The sequence below is a fragment of the Perca flavescens genome, chromosome 1, assembly GCF_004354835.1.
Source record: "Perca flavescens isolate YP-PL-M2 chromosome 1, PFLA_1.0, whole genome shotgun sequence".
Lineage (NCBI taxonomy): Eukaryota > Metazoa > Chordata > Actinopteri > Perciformes > Percidae > Perca > Perca flavescens.
This window is the reverse complement of record NC_041331.1, coordinates 23,930,587-23,952,652: the sequence shown is the minus strand read 5'-3', so window position 1 is coordinate 23,952,652 and position 22,066 is coordinate 23,930,587. Positions and strand designations below refer to the sequence as shown.

General features: G+C 39.4%; 1 protein-coding gene across 7 annotated transcripts in view; it reads left to right on the top strand.

Annotated features, from left to right (window-relative positions):
• tead1b (TEA domain family member 1b) overlaps positions 1-22,066 on the top strand; it is a 67,220-nt gene that overhangs the window by 8,246 nt on the left and 36,908 nt on the right. For all 7 annotated transcript variants that reach the window (XM_028591865.1, XM_028591711.1, XM_028591786.1 and 4 more), the window contains one exon: positions 13,103-13,355. In XM_028591865.1, the coding sequence (XP_028447666.1) occupies positions 13,199-13,355 (157 nt within the window). In that variant the 5' untranslated portion in view covers positions 13,103-13,198. The remainder of the gene's footprint in view (positions 1-13,102; positions 13,356-22,066) is intronic.

The following is a 22,066-nucleotide window of genomic DNA, read 5'->3' as shown; positions in this document are numbered from 1 at the left end:
GGTGTTTATTTTTGTTTACCTTGATTGTCAAGACTTTGGAGAACAATTTTCAAAAGCCAAAACTCTTGTTCATTATTGTTTTGTGTGATGAATACATTTCTGGGAGATTCAATTTCCATTTAGTTTTTCTTTAAAGTCATATAACAATTTATACATTCATGTGAAAACCCTGCGGCATACATATCCTGATAGCCCAGGTTGTCCGGAATTTTTTTTTTTTGTCTATAACTTGTTTGATATTACAGGGTTGAGGTTATACAAGCATTATTACACAAGGAAACCAGGCGACCGAAAGATTGGGGGAAAAAAATTGCTTACACCCCAGAGGCTTAATAACTACCTGCTTAGTGTCTCAACCTTGGATCCTTATTTCTCAATATCCACAGAGTGCCCAAAATTAATTTAGCTTTACTTTGGCTTATGATTTTTGTGATCATGTCACTACCCTAGTGTAGTGTGGTGTGTCTGAATAGTGAATAGGGTGGCTTTAATATCACTAAGTCACAGGTTTTGATTATTTCTTACATAGCTGACTTTGTCTTCTTTCAATGCCAAACAGTTGACATAGAAAATGGCCAAGTATTTTCAAACTGTACATGGCCAAAAAGGTGCAGACAATTAAATTGAATTTTCTTAACATCCTTGTAACTTTTAAGGTATGTCAGATTTTTGTCCAGTCTGCCAAAAAACAAACAAACTCAACTTCCTAGAGCTAGGCAATATGTTATATGGTACAGCATCCTATGAACAATACATGCTTTTACCTGTTGGGTGTCATATCTACATTACTGATGATGATATCTCAAAGATATTTATGTGCTAATATATTCTTAATGCACCCATAGGCATCCCCAAAATAAAGTCACAATATACATAATTGGTAAATTGTATAAAAAACACAGCACCTCTCAGTGGGCTGTTTTATGATGAATGAGTCCAGTGTGACATGCAGGAGTTGCCAAAAGAAAAAAGAAAGAGAGGAAAAGAGGAATGGGGAGAGACAGGGAGGAAAGAAGTATATAAGGGGTAAATGATGGCTAAAGAAGAAGAAGAAGAAGAAGAAAAGCGATGAAAGTCGGTGTGAATTGGCAGAGCCAAATGCAAATGGTGGCCTTCATGCTCGTCATCACTGTGATTTGTTTTTTCCTGCCCATCCGCACGCGTCCTGAATGAGCCAGCGGCCAGCTCTCGGCCTGCTCTGCTCTCATAACTGTCAGGAGATCCTTTATCTGACGGACCTTTATTTACAGCTTTAATTTCCTGAGCTTTATGTGTTCCGCTCGCACTCCGCACCACGGTGACATGGGCATATTCTGTCTGGAATGCACTGCAAATTTTTGATAGGCAAATGTCTTCTGAGCTTTCATTACATTTTGTGGTTGAATAGTGAATTGTATTTAAAAAATATATATATTTTGGTATTACTGGCAGGACAGGGATGTATCCTCAGAAGGAGAATTGCTTGTGTCTTAGATTTAAAGTCAATTTTGCCTTTGTTGAGTGGAGGACCTTTAGCCGACATATCTGATGTTTTCCAGGTCGTGTTGTTGCTACCTTTTTCTCAGTCTGAGGCAGGTAAAGAGGGCTGCTTTGACAGAACCTGTAAATCAATCCTATTCTCTAGCAAACAAAGATTGATCCCACAGTGGCCTGATGGTTGCTGGGCGGTGGGATCAGATTTGAGTGGAATGATATCAGACAGATTCACGGCATCTCAGCCTGCAGGTTCAAAGAGGCATGAAATAAACACTAGGCCATAGCCAATATCAGAGGCAGCATAAGCAAGCTTTGTAGCCTCTCCAGTGGACACGTGGAAATTGGTATTGAAAACCTTGTTTATTCATTCATCTGTACTCCAAACATGTAGATTTATTCATGAAACTTAATAGAAAATACAATACAGAATCAATAGTTTCGACCTGACATGGGTTAGGGGTAACTCTTGTGTAGTTTGGTGTTTGGGAAATGGGACATATTTTCGACATGACTGCGATAATTAAAAATTTCCCTGCCATCTACCACGTTTTCTTTTCTGAAATTCAGTTGGTTAAGTGTGTGATCCAAAATGTATATTCTTTAAATTAAAGACTCGGGCTCAAACCTATTCAGTTGATTTTGATTTACTGCATCCCTGATTTACTGCATGCCTGAACTTAACCGTGTGTGGTAAAGCCTTGTAAATATCGTATTTCCATAGATTTTTTATTAATTTTAGTTTGCCCTGTAAAAGAAATCTCAAGGTCTTTAAAATACCTGCCGTCAAAGACTTCATTCCATAAACCGAGGTAATTAATTAGTTTTAATAACTTGAAAGTGAATGGAATTTTAGTCAATGCAAATATTCATAGTTGATTGTGTTGCTCAAAATGGAATATTTTTGACATTGCTGTTATAATTATGAAAAGGCCAGGATATGTCTATACAACTAGCTGAAAATGTTGAGTTTTGAAATCACATGGTAATTATAGTTTTACACACTGTGGCCTTAACTACTGTGGGCCATTATGGGGTGCACAAAAGTCATTCACAGAATCATTATTGCACCCTCTGAGATAACGACACAAAAGAACTCCACATGGAAAATTACATTTGAGACCTCATCTGCTATTTCATTACCTTGCTCTGTTTGATGGGTGAAATGGGTTCTCTTAATTTAAGGAGCTGGATTCCAGCTTGGTGAGTGGTTTATGTAATCTCACGGTAAGTGTAATTTCCCATAATGCCATGTCACAGCTACTACTCTGCTTAGCTACCACACTCACTTATTGCATTGCAGGCCATCTCCACCCCGCATCTCACAAATAAGACCATTTCTATGGTGAACACCCTGCAAAGACAGAAGTATGCAATTATCTGTAAGCCACAAGTGTTTCTATGGGTGACATTCATACCTTCTTTTAAAGGACATAATTAGTCCACGGATTCTAAGGCACTAAGAGACCGTCTTCATTGACAACATCCATTTGATGTCACAGGATGCTCAAAAACGCATCTATTTAGGATGGGGATGCCTATTATCCTGTATTATTTCAGTGTTCGTATGAGGACAAGTCAACAAACCCCATCTTCATTTGACATGAGAAGATATAGATAATTCGATAGATCAATATATGTTGATTTTCTGTTTACTGATACTGGTATGTAATAGAAAAAGTATGCACTCACTATTTTATGTGGACATCTAAATGACTCTACCCCACATCCTCTTCCTCCTTCACTGCAAACTTATTTCCTGCTTCATTATTCCACTACATCCCACATTATATTGGTAATAATTTGAGATTTTATAAACAAAGTTGTAGTTTTGACAGTGCAGCATTGATGAACAAGAGTTGAATGAATGAAAAAAAGGTAGAATTATAATTCCACAGGTCATCCAAACAATAAATATCTTGGACCCACATACACCTGGGTCAATATACTGGCTCAATTCATAATAAAGGAATAGCAATAATTTAACATCTAATGTTAATGCGTAGCTTCACATAACCTTTTGTAGGAACATATAACTACCTAATAACTAGAACTCATTATGTTGCTAAAATCTATAAATAATATAAGTTAACAAGTACTGCTTAAATCCTTCAATAAATTATTTATGGCTGCTAATTTGTTGCATTAGTCTGAATTCATATTTTATTCATGTTCATATGATTAGTTTGCACATTCTCCAAACATGTTATTTGCAGCAACCAAGCTAAAGTTTAATGATTTCATTTCAGTGCAAACCATTTTAGCATTCGGAATTTGTTTTGTTCTGAATGCTTAAACACCAACTCACTATCTCCGTAAACCATCAACACAGCCAATGTTTACCAAGTGTGCCAAACTGAATGCACATTCTCTGCTTTACACGCAGTATATAATTTTATAAGACTATTTGCAAAGCTATAAACACATGTCACTGCTTTACACTCAGTTTGCAATTTAATAACACATTCTAGCAAAACTGTAAACATTGGTCTCTACATTGCTTCACTATTTTGCCAATTGCCTTTCCACATTGACATGTGAAAACACTTTTAGATGATGAGTTCACTTACACATCAGCACTATAAATAGGCCAGAGGTAAACATTTGGTTTGGAAGTCAATATCTACTGTGCTTTTGCTGTTTGAGGAGTGTTAGAAGATTTGAGAAAAGAAAACCCCTTTTCCCCTTATTTGTATTGATAGTGTGTTATGTTCGGAATACACAACTATCCTTTACACATTTGGATACCTGTGTGTACCTCTTTGTTTACTACATGTATGACAAAACTTTATTGCAAATGGCTGTTCCCTGCACACAGAAAAAGCAAAAGCCACAAGTGTTTTTCATTTTTACTATCGGTGCGTAGTTGGTGCTTCGTCGGCTGATTCAACTGATGGTTTGTGTGCACTGTATAAGACATTTTTAAAAGAGGTTGAAGGGTTTTGCAAAAATTGTTTGCTTTTGCTGAAGATGTATAATGTTTTGCTGGTGTGGATAACAGTTTTGTGGTTTGTGTGTAGAGTGTGAGATAGTGCCTAAGCAATCACAAAAAAAACTAAGAAAGGATCAGGATAAAGACTGTGACAGACAATTTGTTGTTTTTCAATTCAAGACAGGAAACATTACTCAGACGACAAAGAAGCAGATGGTAAAAAGGTAAAATCAACATAGCATACTTTTGACATCTTTTGAGGCTTTGCACTGCTTGAATAAAACGTTTGCGAATGCATTTCAGAAACCTTATAAAATGGCAGTAAATCTATTTAGGTGGAAATGTGCATGAAGCCTATGCCTGGACTTCTGGATGACCTGAAGGAAAGAGTAGATGCAAAGTTACATGCGACACACAGCTGGGTAGTTCTTGGCCAAAATCTAAAAGTAATTGTTTTAGAACCTCTGTGTGGCTTTTATTACTTAACTTGTGTGTGAAACTTCATATTTATCTTGAAAGCCTCAATCCCCTGGGGTCTTAAGGCTCTGACACACCAAGACTGTGGAGTCGCCGGATGTCGCCTTCGTCTTGGCCAAAAAATTGCACTTGAACACACTGCAAAGACTAATAGTGTGTTCCATTTGTACTCGGAAGTTAGAATTTCCGAGTTTCAAGTTGGAAACTTCAAATGGAACCCCCTCTGAAGTTGGGTTTCAGAGTCGGAAAGTCGGACAACCTCACAGTACCCCGAGCAAAATCCAAGATGGATGCTCCGTGCATCCACAGCAGTGAAAGCTGTAGTAACATACAGTTTATTAGCACTTTTTTCTTATTTGTGTGTGCTAGTAAACTAGCTTGCTTGCTAAGGGTCTCAGTTGTTGAGCATCAACCATGGTGCGGGAGAGAGAGGTCTAACGTTATGGTCTTTACGTAAACATTTATTTTGTAATGTGTAAGTATGTAGATCTTTTAAAAGACATGTTTATGGGTCCCTGGGTAGCGCACCTGGTAGGGCGCGCGCCCATGTACAGCCCTTTGTTGAATGTTCCCATTTTAAGTCTAAGCTGTTCTGTCGGAAATAAAGGCCTAAAATGCCCAAACAATTATCTTAAAAAATAGAAAAGACAAAAAAATATAACCTACACAATGTATCTTGTTTTACGTTTTCCATATTATGTACATAATGTGCAAAAATAGATATTCCAAGCTCTATTGAATTGATCAGATGAGATTAAGATGAAAAGTGAAAAGAGCCCCTTGTGTGCGCTCTTTCCTCACTACCGTTTTTCAATCAGATATCCTCACGCCGTCGCTGACGAAACCCAAGATAAAATTCAAATTAAATTTTTTTCCAATCGACAATGTGATTTTATAGCACACAGACCAGCAGCCTCCAGCCCCTCCCCCGCGTGACATCACATGCTGCATGCTAGGCCTGGCAAACTCGATTCCTATTAAGGATTCGGGTTATTCTGAGTCACTCATTAAACTGATCCAGGTTGTGCGAGTCACTTGAGTGAGTATTGATCTATAGGTGAGCTTGCAATGTTTCTGACATTAGTCTGCTCGACCTAATTGCATTTTAACATACTACATTTATACACCAAACCTACAGTAGGCCTAGCTAGGCTACATACAGAGCATTGTATGTTATTTCAGAAGGGAAAGAATGGCTTTTGTTGTTGATTTGCTTTACCCTGAGCTTGAGGAGAGACTTCACTCGCTCGTCTGAATCAAATCCACTCATGACAACGTAGCCAGCTGATTCGCGGGATTGACTGACTCCTGCGAGAACTCATGATTTGTCGAGGACTCATGAGTTCCATGGTCTGCAAGGCGAGCCGAGGCAAACTTACAATGTTTCCTGCGCTGAGTCTGCGGTTTGGGAGGTTCCTATAACCTGTCTCGGACTGTCTCTCTGCTCACTCAGTTGCTTGAGTTGACTTGTGAAGTTGTGGTTGCCTACGAAATTGTAAGTTATAAAGCTTTTGGCAGCTAAGATGGCTAGGACTAGTAGTAGCTAATGTTGAAAGAGGTTTGTGTGTGGTGCTGTTATCATTTTTGATAGAATTGTAATAGGACTCTACTGATCCGAGTTAATGATACTAGAGACTTGCGACTCTTAAGTTAATTTAAAGAGTCGGGTGAAAGCTCTGAGTGAGTCACGACTCAAACAGGTTTACTGCATGCGTGACTCAGCATCAACGATTCACTTCAGGCTCAGAGGCTATCTTTAAAGTTAGTAGTAGCATGCTGCTTGTGGTGTTGTGGCTTTCCGTGGGATTAACTGTATGATAAACTGTAGAAATGCTGTGGCCACACCGCTCTGAAAGCATCCCGGACGTCATACATCAAAGTCTGGTTGTTCACCCTCTCCGCGGCAGTGTGCTTTGCTCGAGCTGATCTACGTAATGGAGTTAACTGGAGCTAATTGTCGCTAGCTGAGCCTTCAGTTCCATTCTCTCCATGCCTGTACCCATTAGCTGTATTTATGCACTTGAGCGTGAATAAAATCTGCGATTTTATTAAGTTTAATTTTGTATTATTAGTTTATTATTTATCCAAAGTGACTTACAATTGCTATATATGTCAGAAGTCCCAAGCCTCTGAAGCAACTAGGGGGTAAGTGTCTTGCTCAGGGACACATTGGTTGATGTATCACAGTGGGATTTGAACCCAGGTCTCCCACTATGCCTTCACCACCAAGTTTGCTGCAAAAGTTTAAAACTACAATCCAGCGTTGTTTGAATGCGAGAAATCTGTTCAGATGAGATCTTAATGAGTGCAACACAGACATGTATAGCACAAAACAGCTGATGTTTAACATTATTAGGATCCCCAAAACACTGATTAAAACAACTAAAAAACGAACAGTGATCTATGACAAACAAAATGAACAAGAATTAACTTTGGATAGCCCTAGTATAATATGATTGAACAGGAGTTAACTATACTTTATCTATATCTGTATAATCTTCTAGTCTGGTTTGTGTAATATGTCAATATTTATTTCTAAATTATCTTGTTATGTAGTCATTTTTTCAACAAATAGTTCATAAACCCTTGTTTGACTAGTCTATTACTGAACCCAGCCATCACATGCTGCACTGTCACATCCTGCGCCACCCACCACCACAAGTAAATTCTCAACCTGTGGGAAACACTGATAACAATACACAAATCTATCCGTCGTTGCTTTGAAAAGAGTATGGTAGAAGTTGAGTTGAAAAATCCAATGTTGTCAGGTCTATTGTGTTATATGTGTTGGTTGACTTGTTTAGTTTTGATCTCAATTTAGAGAAAAGCCCTCTGGAGAAACATTGTTTATGGGGTACTTTTTTTAGAAGAGAATTATTAATGTTTATCTGTAGCAGAGTGATTTGATACATGCTCAGTGATCTAGCGATTTGAGATTCTTGACTTTTTTCTTCCCTCTCTGAATGCTCTGCTCGGATTTTATTTTTGGCAAAATGAGAATATTGAGGTGTTGCATAGCCTTTATGGCCATGGCCCTTATTGATAGGATAGTAGTAGTTGAGGTTTAATAATGAATCGCATTTACATTAAAGGAACACGCCGACTTATTGGGAATTTAGCTTATTCACCATAACCCCCAGAGTTAGACAAGTCAATACATATCCTTCTCATCTCCGTGCGTGCTGTAACGCTGTCTGACGGCTCCAGCAGCATCAGGCCAGCACAGAACATGCAGGTGAATGGTTCCAGTAATCCTACTGCTCCAAATAAGTGACAAAATAACACCAACATGTTCCTATTTACATGTTGTGATTTATAGAGTCACAGCGTGTACAAAAAACAACGTAACATGAGACACAGCCGTCTTCTAACTGTAAACAAACCGGGAACTATATTCTCAGGCGGAAGAATATAGTACTTGGGCGGAGTGATATGCTCGCAGCAAGCCTGTCTGAGAATATAGTTCCCGGTTTGTTTACTGTTAGAAGACGGCTGTGTCTCATGTTACGTTGTTTTTTTGTACACGCTGTGACTCTACAAATCAAAACATGTAAATAGGAACATGTTGGGTTATTTTGTCACTTTTGTCACAATTCGGAGCAGTAGGCTAGCTGGAACCAATTACCTGCAGGATCTGTGCTGGGCTAAGCTAATGCTGGAACCGTCAGGCAGCGTTACAGCACGCATGGAGATGAGAAGGGTATGTATAGACTTGTCTTACTCTGGGGGTTAGGGTGAATAAGATAAATTCCCAATAAGTCGGCGTGTTCCTTTTAATAATACAATTTATTATTTATTTAAGAGATTTAGAAAGATACAAACTTTTTTTTATCGATTTATGGATATAAGTATACTTATAGTTTAGCTGTAATATTTGTTTTTCCCTTGGGTTGTTTTGATAAAGGTGTGGGAATGAGTTTGTGCTCAAGAATGTTTTAGTAGACTATACATTATAAAGCTTTATTGAAACCTATTGGCAGCAACTCTAGAGAAAAAATATTTGTGCAAAGTCATGGCATTTTTAACATAACTCTAGCTTTTTACAAATCTCACAGTAATTCAATGTTTGGACTTAATGATGATAGAAACAAATATTTTCTTTGGAACCCCATCTTGCTGTGAAAATGTAAGATGTAAGTGATTACGAGGACAGTTCATCATTTGGTTGGGATGAGAGGAGCACATCTAGAAAGAGTCCCAGCCTGTTAGTGGTTGAAATAGGAATTTTCCCCCCTCCCTCATCAGTTTGTGAGTTAGTTCTGCTGTGTCAGCAGTCGGCACACAAAAACGGATTTCAGTAAAAGCTCTTTCCACTCTCTGGGAGTTTTTTTCCCCCAACAGCTTGCTCCCATCCCCCCTTTCCCCCTCACAAACTGACATGCTGGAAGAAACATATGCCACTATTCCCACTTCCTGACAGCTTGTGCTGCTTGAATGGGATCTTGCTCAGGGAGGAAGCAGTTGTCTGGAAAAAAGAGAGAGATTAAAAAAAGAGAGAAACCTCAGTGAATTGTTAGTAAAGGAAGTAAAACATAAAAGTGTTTTAGATCGTGAATCAAGGCGGTGGCAATTGACACACACTGAGATTGTTTTTATATTGAAAGTCCAATCTGTTTTTGTGTTTGTCTTGAACTAGACTGTAGATAAAAAAGTCACTCTGTCCATTCGACATGTTACTAGACTCAGAAACGTTTGACAGAGCTCACTGCCCAATATAAAAGCATGTACTTATTGTGTTTATCTGGAAAAAATGGATGTGATGAATAAAATAACATTTCAAGTTGCACAGAGTTAGTGAAGCAGGAGCCGTTACGGTATAGACAGCTGATTTGGACAATAAAAAACCCATCTGAAACGAGCCTCGTGTATACAGCCTGTCAGAGAATTTCCTCTTGAGCATACTCACGGATGTCTTATCCACTTGTTGCCCTGCCTATTCCCTCTTGGATCTGGTCAGAATTTGCCTTTCAGACAATGTGCCTTCATTGTAGGCTATTCCTCCAAGTTTATGTGTTCAGTTGCTGTGCCTCAGAGCAAGCTTTTTCAAACATTTACATGCATTTATTTACCCACAATTAAGACAGTTTTGTCTTCCATGGTTTGAGTTTACCAGTTTATTTACAGTTTTTTTTTCCTTTAATGGACACATTCAATATGTTAATCTGCTCATCAGCATTTGCAAGATAGTCTGACAAAAACTGGCAAGCTCCCAGAGAAAACTTTTACACTCTTTTATAGTTTGATAACACTAAGTCAAATTTATAGTTTCCGCATATGCATGACTGTAAAGGCCTGAGTCACGTAAATGATGTGATCTGCCCATGAGGGTACGCGCAGACTGTCATGTTAAAATGTACGACTCTGAAGACTGTATGACCGTACATAATGACAAAAATGTATGAACATGTCCACCCATGCACCCAATGATCTATAAACAGAACTGCATGCTATCTGCTGTGTCCGTTTTTGGGCTTGTCCACCCCTTAAGCCAGCACACCTCTTCCATTAAGTATAAACTCAACCTCCAAATGATAAATAAGATATGTTCTCACTGCACCCTCAACACAACATTTTAAATAAATTCTGATGTTTCTTTCTTATGTAATTTTACCACCTTAATAAACTGTCAAAATCTCTTGAAGTTAGGGCTGGGCAATATGGAGAAAATCAAATATCACGATATTTTTGACCAAATACCTCGATATCGATACAGAGACGATATTGTAGTGTTGACTATCGGTGCTTTCACAAAATGTTTACACAATGAGATTTTTGATAAATAATCATCAGTAATGCGGATATAATGACTAAGTGGGTAAAGGCAAATAATAGAACAGTTACCACAGTCTGGTCTTTCAGAAAATGACATAACTTTACTGTATTGCAGCCTTTAAAACCAGGAAAAGACAACACTTATGCGATATTACGATCTCCAAAATCTAAGACGATATCTAGTCCCCCATCACGATATCGATATTATATCAATAAATAACCCAGCTCTACTAGAAGTTCTAGTAAGTGTGGCTGCTAAAGCCAATGCGCAGAATGCACTCCATTCATGAAGGCTACACATATGCTGACCGCAACTAGGGCTGTGGCGATAACCGCATCACCGCCATCACGGCATTTTTTGTTAATTTTTATTATTTAATATTTTGCTGATGAAAGTTACAGGAGTGAATATGTTGTGTGATATGACATATATTGAACACAATAATCATTGTTAAGTTATCATCATTGACTGTCTTCTATCCTATGTTTAAGAGATTATGGAGATTATTGTGAATTATTTCTAGGCTTAAGTATCTGCTTGTGATATCTACAGGTAATGTTTAATTGAATACATAATACACAGTAGGAAAGGAACGGACTCAGCCAGAAATGTCTTTGTTCTCAGCTGAGATGGACGGGATAGGGCTTCAGTGTTTTACCATTGCACTTTACACTGCATAAATTAGCCAAGCAGCTAGCGGAGTTTCCTTCTGCTTATAGCTTAATCCCGAAAAACACTTTATTGACAAAAGAGCTTTCTAAACGGTCTGTAGCCATGTTTCCATCAACACGTTTTTATGCAAATTAATAATATTAAATGAAAAAAATCCTTATGGAAACCGTAAAATCCAATTGAATTTCATGAATATCTACACAAAGTTTGTAAGTTCGATCTCATCGGATTTTCTCCTAATCGTTAAGCGGCTTATGTGATAAATAGGGTTGGGTATTGTTTGGTTTTTTTCGGATATCGGTGCTAAAACGATACTTTTAAAACGGTGCCGGTGCTTACTTAAAAAAAAAAAAAAAAAAAAAAAAAAGGATTCGCACAAAACGACATTAGAGAACGCTTTGTTCATTGCTAAGGCCATATGGTCAAAATTAAATGATTTATTAAAAATTGAATACCAATAACTTATAACCAGTAAATTGCTGTAAAAACGACAATACAACCACTAGATGAGAAAAGGGTATTTTACTAAACTTTGAATGCACCATGAGGCTTACCAATTTCAAGTGAACGCACCGTCTGTGTTGTTTTTTACAACCCAACCCTAGCGATAAACACTGAGGGAAATTTTATTTGCTGAATAAATAATGACAAAAAAATTATTGACAAGGGGATAGCTTGTTAAATAGTAAATAGATATTCGCTGTCCTTGCGGCGACCACACAGAAACTGATGTCACTCACTTAACGCACCTGCCATTCTCGCTGTAACTTACGCTACTCTCGTAACGGGGGTTGCGGTTAACCGCCATATTGCTGTGATACGTTGCTTCTTCACAGCACTGAGAAAAAACCCATATTGTCACAGCCCTAACTGCAACACTGCTGAATCTCACTTGCCACACACATGCTTCGCTGGGGCGTGCCTAGCATTGATGAAGATGTACCTAGTGTGTAATAGTCACTTCCCATAAATTGTGGGATAGTTTGCTGTTTTATGTTACTGGACATGCAACGCATTCTGCTCAAGATGCTGTCACCGCATATTGATGCAGTCAATGATGCAGTTTATTAGCTGCGGATTCACCAACGAGCTTGTTGGTCTTGTCAATAGCCGCTGGTGAAATGAGACTTTCTCCAGCTGTGTGAGCAGCTTGGTAAGACTCACAAAGGGGGCCGGTTCTTGGATTGAGCCACAGTCTGTAAATGGTAGTTTTCTTGTGATGCCTGCAGGTCTCCAGCCATTTCTTTCTCTAAAAAAAAACTCCTATGGCTTCTCTGTTTGGCTTGAGTGTCTGGTTTCTATATGCCGTCATGGATTGCAACTGGCTGACTGGTGACGTGAGCCACCCAGCTTCTTATTTTCAACAGTCATGCTGAACATGAATGTTTTTTTGAAGAAATATCTTTCTTTACAATCACAGAGTTGCACACATTTACATCTGGAAGCTGCCAACTACAACCATGGTGTCACCTGTTGTGGGGGAGTATCAAATGCTGGTCTTTTATTTCCCCACCCAGATTTATAGCTCCAGGAATTAATTTTAGGTTGACAATTCTGATGAGGTACTTGTTACATTTTGTTAAAATATATGAAGCTAAGAGCAACTGTTCAATTGATAAAATCCATGACATCTATTGTAAATCATGTCAAGAACAGCTAGGCTGCTCCATATTGTGGTCTCAACCAATAGTGTGTACTGTGGTTTGTTTTGGAAGCAGATGTCAACCTTTCTGTTGTTGAAATTGAACGTTTGGTTGTTTTTTGGGGAATTTCAGGTCTCTCCCTAGTCTGCTCCAGGCTTCAGCTTGGAGAGCCCAACCGCCACGATTGATCCCAGCAGCTGGAGCGGCAGCGAGAGCCCTGCCGAGGACATGGAGAGGATGAGCGACTCGGCAGACAAGCCCATGGACAATGATGCCGAGGGGGTGTGGAGCCCTGATATTGAACAGAGCTTCCAGGAGGCCCTGGCCATCTATCCTCCTTGTGGACGCAGGAAGATCATCCTCTCTGATGAGGGAAAGATGTATGGTGAGTACAGATGTGTGTAAGTGTGAGTTTTACCCAAGCATATCCGTGTAGTTGGTGAAAACTGAGGGAGCTTAAAGGAATAGTTTGACATTTTGGGGAAAACATTTATTTGATTTCTTGCTGAGAGCTAGATGAGAAGATAGATACCACTCATGTCACAGCCAGCAACTGGTTAGCTTAGCTTGAGATAAACACTGGAAGCAGATGGAAACAGCTAGCCTAGCTTTGTTCAAACAAAATCTGCCTATCAGCACCTCTAAAGCGCACTAATTGACATGTTTTATCTCATTTGTGAAATAAAGCGTAAAAATGACAAGTTGTGTTTTTATAGGTGGTTGTGTATGGGGCATTTTTTTTTTACTGTTGGTTGTAGTTTCATATTTAACAGTAAAACATGAGAGTGGTATCGCAAAAAAGTGAATGAGTGTATGCTCTCAACTATTTAACATTTTAACTTTAAAAAGTAAAAAAAAGCATAAATACATGGCTGTGGTCAGCAATGTAATATTATAAGATGTCAGATGTGATGGTGACCATACAGCCACTATTCTGGTTCACAGAAGTGCAAGTTTATAAGTAACGCAGCATGAACTTTTAGTCAGTAGCAGATGGTACTGCAGCTGCCACCAGCTGTGCCCCCTCTCCTCCCTCCATTTCCCCCATTCCTGGCTGGGTGATGTCATGGAAAGAGGGAATATTTTCTCTCTGTGGTGTTGGACCGTCTCACAGCCAGTCAGTCAGTGTCAAGTGAAAGCAGAAAGCCCCTCAGAGCATTCGCTTGCAGCTGTCATGTGACCCGCTCCGGCCAAACGAAATGTAAATTCTAGGAGTTGCAGTGAAACCTCTCAGCTGCCACTACAAAGATGTGGGCTTGGACAACAGGACCCTCCCCACTTTCTCTTCCTCCAATTCCCTCGTCCCCACACAGAGCGAGGCTGCCAGAGAAGCTGTCCCTCTGCTGTGGATTAAAGCATGACAGTTTTTTTCTAGAGTTATAAATGAGCAGTGCTAAGTACCGGCCTCGCTGTTACTCAGTGGACATCCTCAATATGATGCAAATGTTCAGCTTTCTAGTAGACTTGGACGTTAAAAATGTTAAATATTCTTTTAATTAATTATTTTTGACAAGTTTTGGAGCAAGTAGAAACTCAGCGTGACTCATACTTGTTGATTTACATTTACTGCATTAAATACCAAATTGAAGACCTTAAATGTAAATTTTAGGTGCTTCTCTTTAAAATCTTACACTCAAATTAGATAGATAAATTTGAATTATTGTAACTGGCATTTATTTAACGTAAACTAAGGCAAAACACATCCCACTGAAATCTACCATTTACAAACTGAAACATTCAAAGATTGTTGCTTCAAAAAGATTCAAAACCCCAATAACAAACCCAGAGAAATGTTTAGTTTCTGTGGTGTTGAATCTACCTTAAAATCTGCTGAAGAGACAACTGTAGTGTTGAATAGAGTGTGGTCCTGCCAGATGTGCTCTGTATCTGGTTACACATTGTCTCACCAGTAGCAGAATCACTAAGCTGGCTTTCCTACCATTACTGATGGAACTGTTTGACAAAAGAGTACAATTATGTTCTTACATGTATACAAACTGAAAAGACACAGTCAGGGAAATCTAATTCATGGTTTCATGTTGAAAAATGATGACAATACTGCTGAAAGGCCAGTGTTCAACTATGTTTTTTTTTTTTTTTTAGATAAAAGGCAGAAAAGTTTGTTTGTTGTGCTTGTTACAGAAGACAGATTGGTATCAGTCTGATGTATTGGTGTTTTTTCTGGGGACAGGGCTTGTTATTCAGCCCTCCAACTGTTGCTGCATCCCAGTGCCAATCCCATCATGCCATGAACTGTGACAATCTCCTAAAGCTAGGAAGGCGTTAAAAGTGCCATGGGTCTTTTCTTAAAAAGAAAAAAACCGAAACAGACACTTTTTTTTTAATAGATTTAGTCAATTTATTATTCGAGTACAATATAAAATTAGAGCAGGAACAATACAATGTATGCATGCTGTTATGGTCTTTAGAACTATCATCATCTGCATCAGGACAATCTGTGCTGAGTACTGATTGCTAGAAATGTTTTGTAGCCATTTCCCATCAATTATAGACAATAAAGCCTAAGCTGTAGGGAGTGGCCAGCTGTATGGATTAACTGTGTTAAAAATTAACTCGGTGTTGTTGAATCTTTTGAGGAATGCTTGGAATGTGACTCAACTCAGCTGTCCATTTCCTTATTCCTCTTTGTGTCAAAATAAGCAAACACATTGTCAAGTTGTATGTTAAGGCAGTTTTGCATGTTCTGTTCAATAGAAATGGTTTTATTGTTCCCGTTTAACCCTAAAGTACCTCCCTGTAAGGATGGAAAATGTAACGTCTTCCCCACTCTCACTGTGTCATGTGATTGATCAAATGCGTCTAAATATTTTAAAAGTAAAAATCACTATTCAGTATTTCTTTGCAATATACATTTTTTTGTGCAAGGCATTTATGACATAGGCTAAAATGTTAGCATTTCAATGCTCAGTGTCGTAGATTTAAGTATTTTGCTTCATCTGAGCCACCGTGTATAACCGGTGAGCCAATTAAAATCTCACACCTATCCTGTTCACTATGTGGTGCAGGAGCATAAGATGTATTGTTGTAAGACAAAAAAAAACAGTCAAATGTATAAAGGTAGCTTTACTATTTAGAAAACTCAGTTGGAAAAATATAATACTGGAGACCATCTCGCAACGCCAAACGGGCCAGAGGTGTAAAGTGAGGGGGCAGTGGCCACAGACAGACCTATAAACAGCTAGCACAGTTCTCAAAACTGCCTCTGTGGTAGTTCCTGCTACAGTAGGTGTCTCCAGGTCCACATTTTGCCATGATGACGTACACCCAAAAACAGTCATTGAAAACAATACCAGTGGCCCTGTTGCAGCTGGTAATCCAAACCCTGGCTGCATGCCCTAGGGTATATAAAAACAAAGATGTGTTTTGCCACGTGAATGTGTGTTCTTTGTAGGATGCCTCGGATTCCCATTTGGGCCATGCTCCTTACTAACAGTACACTTCTTTGAAATACCATCAGAGATAAGTAACCAATGAAGTGGTCCTCCATGCTGCTAGAAGGGATTGATTTGTCTAAAACATCCAATGATTTGTCTTTTAAGAGAGGAATGGTTCAGCTAATCATGGTGAGGCTGATATGGGGCTGTAATCCAGGTCCATAGGGTTTAAAACCGCCACAGACCGACCCACACAAAACCTCTTGTGGCATCTGAGGAAGTTGGCTACAAGGAGACAGGTATTTTGTATTTGCGAGACCCTGGGGATGGCATAGTGTTCCATACACAGAGCTCATCACAAGAGGAGCCGCCCTGAGTGCCCTTAAGCCCTTTGTTATCCTGGGGTAGAGTGCAGTTAATTAGCAACAGTCTCTATAGCAACTGTGTTGCCGTACAAAACAATTTCTAATTCCTGCTTCTTAGCCTATTGCAGTGTTTACCTGAAGTGTTTCGGATGTGCTGAGACCAGTGTTGGCTGGCGCTGTGCTGGTTCTCCGAGGCTAATTGTGACTGCATTGGAAGACACCACATCTGCATAGACTGTATCAGCCGGAACTTGCCACGGCCCCAGAGTTTACTTGGGAGAATATTTTAAAAAGTAAAAGGAAATAGAGGGCACTGGTCTCTAGCCAAAGGCCTAAGACTCTACACTTGCATAATTCACCTGCTGTGCTAGGCTGCATTCATTTATCCCAGAAATAGAGTTGATAAATGAAACAACACGCTTCACTCAAATTGTATGTTTATTCATTGAGTTATGTATTTGCACTTGCCCTGTCAAGCTAAATGACATTGGTGAATTTTTCTCAGTTACTGTTGGGAGGAAAAAAGGAAAGAACTGATTTTTATTCCATCTACTGACAAATAAATATGTAAATAAATATTCTACTTGCAGGCTATACCACATCCATGTATTCTTTCTTGTTTTTGCTGCTGAAGAGGCGAGTTGTCTTTTCAAACGCTTATGGCGGAGACATATATCACTTTTCATGGGAATTTTAAGGTACTTTTTACGCTTGTGTCATTATAGCTGTTATAAATCTGGTTCTGATTAACAGTAGCAGGAATCATACCATTAAAAGCATATTTATCCTATAAATATGGAATGCCGTATCCAAATACGTGAGATATTCCTATATGTTGTAATATTCACCTTGTAGGTGGACTACTGGACATTATGTGTGTGCCTTTTGATGTAAAGCTTTTCCTATTACCACTCTGCTGTTTGCGCTGCCATCTCGTCAGTGATCCAGCCCAGACCCCTCCTGTGGGAACTAAGTGGCACTTGGTTTGCAGAGATGCCAAGGATGAGTTAGATATAATGAGCAGACCTGGCTTGCCCCCGATGGCCCAGCTCTGTGCTCCTCTGGGGCTCGTCTCACCGGGCCGAGCTTGCTCTGAGACAGAGTGAGCGGACCTGATCCTCCCTGCTGGGCAGATAATGAGGAATTCTGGGATAAGCTCAGGCTCTCCGAGTCACCTACATTCACGCAGAATGGAGTGTGAGGAACTTCATTGCAGGAGAGGCATCACACACCTCCAGAATAATCCCTCATTTGTTCCCTTGCCATTGTCGGTGTAAGACTACTGTGTTTTCACACACATGGTTGTGAAAAAAGTCCAATTATTGTATGTCTTTCTCAAAAGGAGTAACTGTCAAAAGTGTAAATAGTATTGATGGAGGTATGATGAGGGAGGAGTAAGTCATTTTAAATTAGGATTTTAGGGTTAGGTTGTGACCTTTTAGACTTGTGGGTGTTTATGTATTCATTGCCGGTCAATATGAAGATGTCTTTTTCACCAGCCACATCAGCAACACTTGTGTGTTGTGTCATTATGGCCAAATGTGGTCCTGGAGACACCTACTGTAGTGGAAACTACAACAGAAGAGGATTTGAGTAGTGTGCTAGTTGTTTATATGTCTGTCTGCAGACAGGTTTTGTCACCGCGCTAGCATCACAACCATCCATGAAACATGTGGTTACGAAACTTTACAGGTGTGTAGTGGAAAGGAAGGCAGAGTTCGAAGATGGGTGTGATCCAAGAAAGGGCGACGGACGTATGGGGGTCAGTTTGTCTTTCTGTCTCTCCAGTGGGGTGACACACTCTTTAATTTGGACTTATGCATTATTCAGGCCTCAAAGGCACACACAACAGCTGACCTGTGTAATTCAAATATTGTATGTTTTAATGTGATCTTTTCTCTTTAAACAAACCTTTTGCTGACAGTCCTTCTCTGCACCTGTTGTTTTGCACTGCAAATGAGTTGCACACATGGGTCTTAAATGCCCAGTGGACGCTAGTCAGGATGTTTGGACAACAGCTGACAGAAACATCCAGATAATAGATCATTTGAGATATAGTTTTTTTCACCATGCTTGTTTTGTTTGATTCCTACATATCTTTAGCTTATGACCCATTTGTGTTTCTGTGGCTCTGAGAACGTGCAATTAATGAGACTCGGCTCCAAAATGGATCTACATTTAGAAGCTCCTCCGTTGCTCGGCAGCAGAATTGATTTTGAAGTGCATATTATTTGATGGCAGTCTGTTCAGGGGGCCTGATTTCAGCTCTACCTCATGTCTATGTTGTGATGGTTGTAGCTTGAGTGAGATCCTGCCTACAGCCTCATGTTGTCTGGGGGGTTCATGCCTCACAGGGCTGCTTACCATTAACAGTGGTGATGGAGGGGCTCAAGGTGTGAGCAGTGCCGATACTGACCAGACTATGATGAGATGTTACTAGGAAAGGATTTTATGTACATAAGAGCTGACTTTCTAAATCAGAGATTCTGTATTTTGCTTTGCATAGTAGATATTCCGTTCCCACATTTATCGTGGACAAAATTTGCAGTGCAACATGATCTGAAGTGGCAAGTTTATAAACTTAGAGTTGCCATAGCACCTCAGATCATCCTAAAAATGTATGGAAATGTCTTATTAACATTTTGAAATGTTTTTTATAATATGTAGTCCAAGTTTGTTTTTTTCCCCTGCATTTTTCCAGAACTGTCTTGCTAGAAAGAAGCCAGACAAAATTATCAGTGAGTCAGTTTTTTGTGATTTTCTGACCGTCTATGTGGACGTGTTTGCACTGAATGGTTGGATAGCCGGCCGTGGCTCTCTGCCTGCCTGAATCAGGAGTAAACGGGGTGTGTCCCTGCTCTGAGGCCTGCGTGAGGCCCTCTGAGGCGGGCTTCTGGTTTCAGGTTGCACATTCCCAATTGGCTGCTTTTGTTTGACTAAAACACAGTGAGAATCCAGGCTTCTTAAAGATGCAGTGTCACTTTCATGCTCTCTTCAAGAAATCATGTTTTGTGCTGATAACATCATATTCCATTGATGAAACACTTTTATTCTGATAAGATCTTCTCATACTGATGGGATCATTTTTGTGTAATCAACATATAAATTGAATCTGAATGCCAGTTTTATTCTCTCATCCAGAGCGCTGTGTTATGAGCTGACCCCAATATAATGTAATAGTAAGTGCGTGATTATTATGTGGTGACTATCAGGGGTATTTCCATTAACTATTTGGGGCCTTGCCTCTTTCCAAACTTGGATTCAATTACAACTTTCATTCCAGACTCCCTTAGCTTGTGCTCATGATTACAAAAGATTGGAGATAGAACAGCCCGTCACGACCACAAAGTTTGACTTTTCATTTACCCATATTGGTCACAGTCAACATGTCTTCCTTTGTGCTCAGATGCTGAATTGATCCTGAGAGATTGAAAATATTGATTTGACTCAGTGTCTTACTTTGTTGTGGAGAAGGGGGGCAGTGCACCTTCCTGACTGTTAGCGCCATATTCACACATCGGCCTCGCCACACAGCCAGTTCCTCTGGAGACTCATAATTACAGCCGTCCTTTCAGATTAGTCCAGCAGCCTGTCCAACTGTGGCTTCACTCCCTGGTCGTTTATTTTATCCCTTTCCCTCTCCTGAGAGGCACACCTCAACACAATGGCCAGGCCAGCCTCTACAATAATGTATGTGATGATAACACAGTGGCTCCTAATTGATAGAGTGATTCAGACAAGGGCTGCCTGTGCAAATTGGTCCCCTGTGAGTATATTGCAATTGGGACTAGTGGGTTTCAGCTCTGGCCTCGTTTGAGAGGCGTAGAGCTGGGAGAGAGGAAATAGAATGGGCTGGACCTGCTGAGTGATAAAGAGGCTGTCTTTGCCTCCTCAGCCCTGTCTGAATACAGGCACAGTTCAGCAGAGGTTGGCTGCTGTAATCCTCTCAGTGTCTCCAGGAAGGCTCAGGTTAGTGACCTGCTGCTTTGTGATATCTTGTAAGATTTTGAGAGAACACCTCACCTTTAATCCCCCACTGTTCAACTAACACATTAGCTCAACCACTCCTGACCCAGCCCCTACAATAAAGCCTTTTATCCAGCTCAATAAGGTCATTTGAAGTTAAGTATTGATTTCTTTTGGTGTCCAGAGAAAAAATGGATTTTTAAAGAGCTGTTAATTACAGTTGCACACTGCATTATGTAGAGAACTTAAATGTGCCATGGCTGGATTTTCAAACCCTGAGTGATACTTATTCACTTTAAGTCTAAGACTGTAAAGTTCCTCAAATTAATGCATGAAACAAATACATATTTACATCACATTTTTCACACTGTTTTAGATTTGACTGGCGCTCCTTTATTACGTAATCTTGTTGTGCCCTCTTCTTCTTCTCTTCTGCAGTGGTTTAATGGCACCCGACTTGAGAATTAGCACCACCAACTGTTTATCTCATTTCATTCTACTCCTAATATTAAACCAGAAGCCAATGAGAATGACACATTAATATGTTTTCTTTTGCTGATTATTTTTAAAATGTTGCAATAAATTTTGATGGCAAATTGGTCAGTAAAACAAAATGACCAGGTGAATGAATTTTCATTCTATAGTACTGTTTTGTATTCAAATACTGAGATAAGCTGATGTGAATGAAAAAGCTTTGTTTTGTTTGTTCACCAGAAATATGTTTTATTAGACCAAAGACAGTGCCCTTCTGTGCAAATAAAAGCACATATGACACAAAAAAAGAATAATGAAGAAAGGAATACAAATAATAAAAACCTGAGTCATTGCTTCCACGGTAATAAAATAGAGACAGGTTTTACAATCGCAGTGTATGGAAAATGTATTTTCAAAGGTAAAAAAATAGATTCACACAAAACAGAAAACCCCACTCGCTCTATTCGTCTTCCGTTCAGGAATTCCCAGGCTTGGAAATAAATGGACTGCTCTTAATTGTAGGCTTTCTTGTTTTTATGTCCCTGCTTTCTTGTCTAAATGAGGACTGAATAGAGTTGTTTCCTGTGGATATGGGAGGAACACCCATGTGCATGTGAAGCCAGAACTCAAAGAAACTGTAAGAATTTTACAAGACATTAAAAACACTGCTATGTGTAAATTAGAGAATGTTAAAAGATTACATAATAATCACCTTTCACTGAATCAAAAAATAGTGACATTTTAACAGGTTAAAGCCAAAAACATACTAGAACAATGAAATGTTTATGTGTCTACATTATACTTCCTGGTTATTACACAATTAGGGACTGCATCAAATACATGATACATAAATGCAGAACCAGTTTATTGAGAAGACATATGGCCTTCAACTTTTC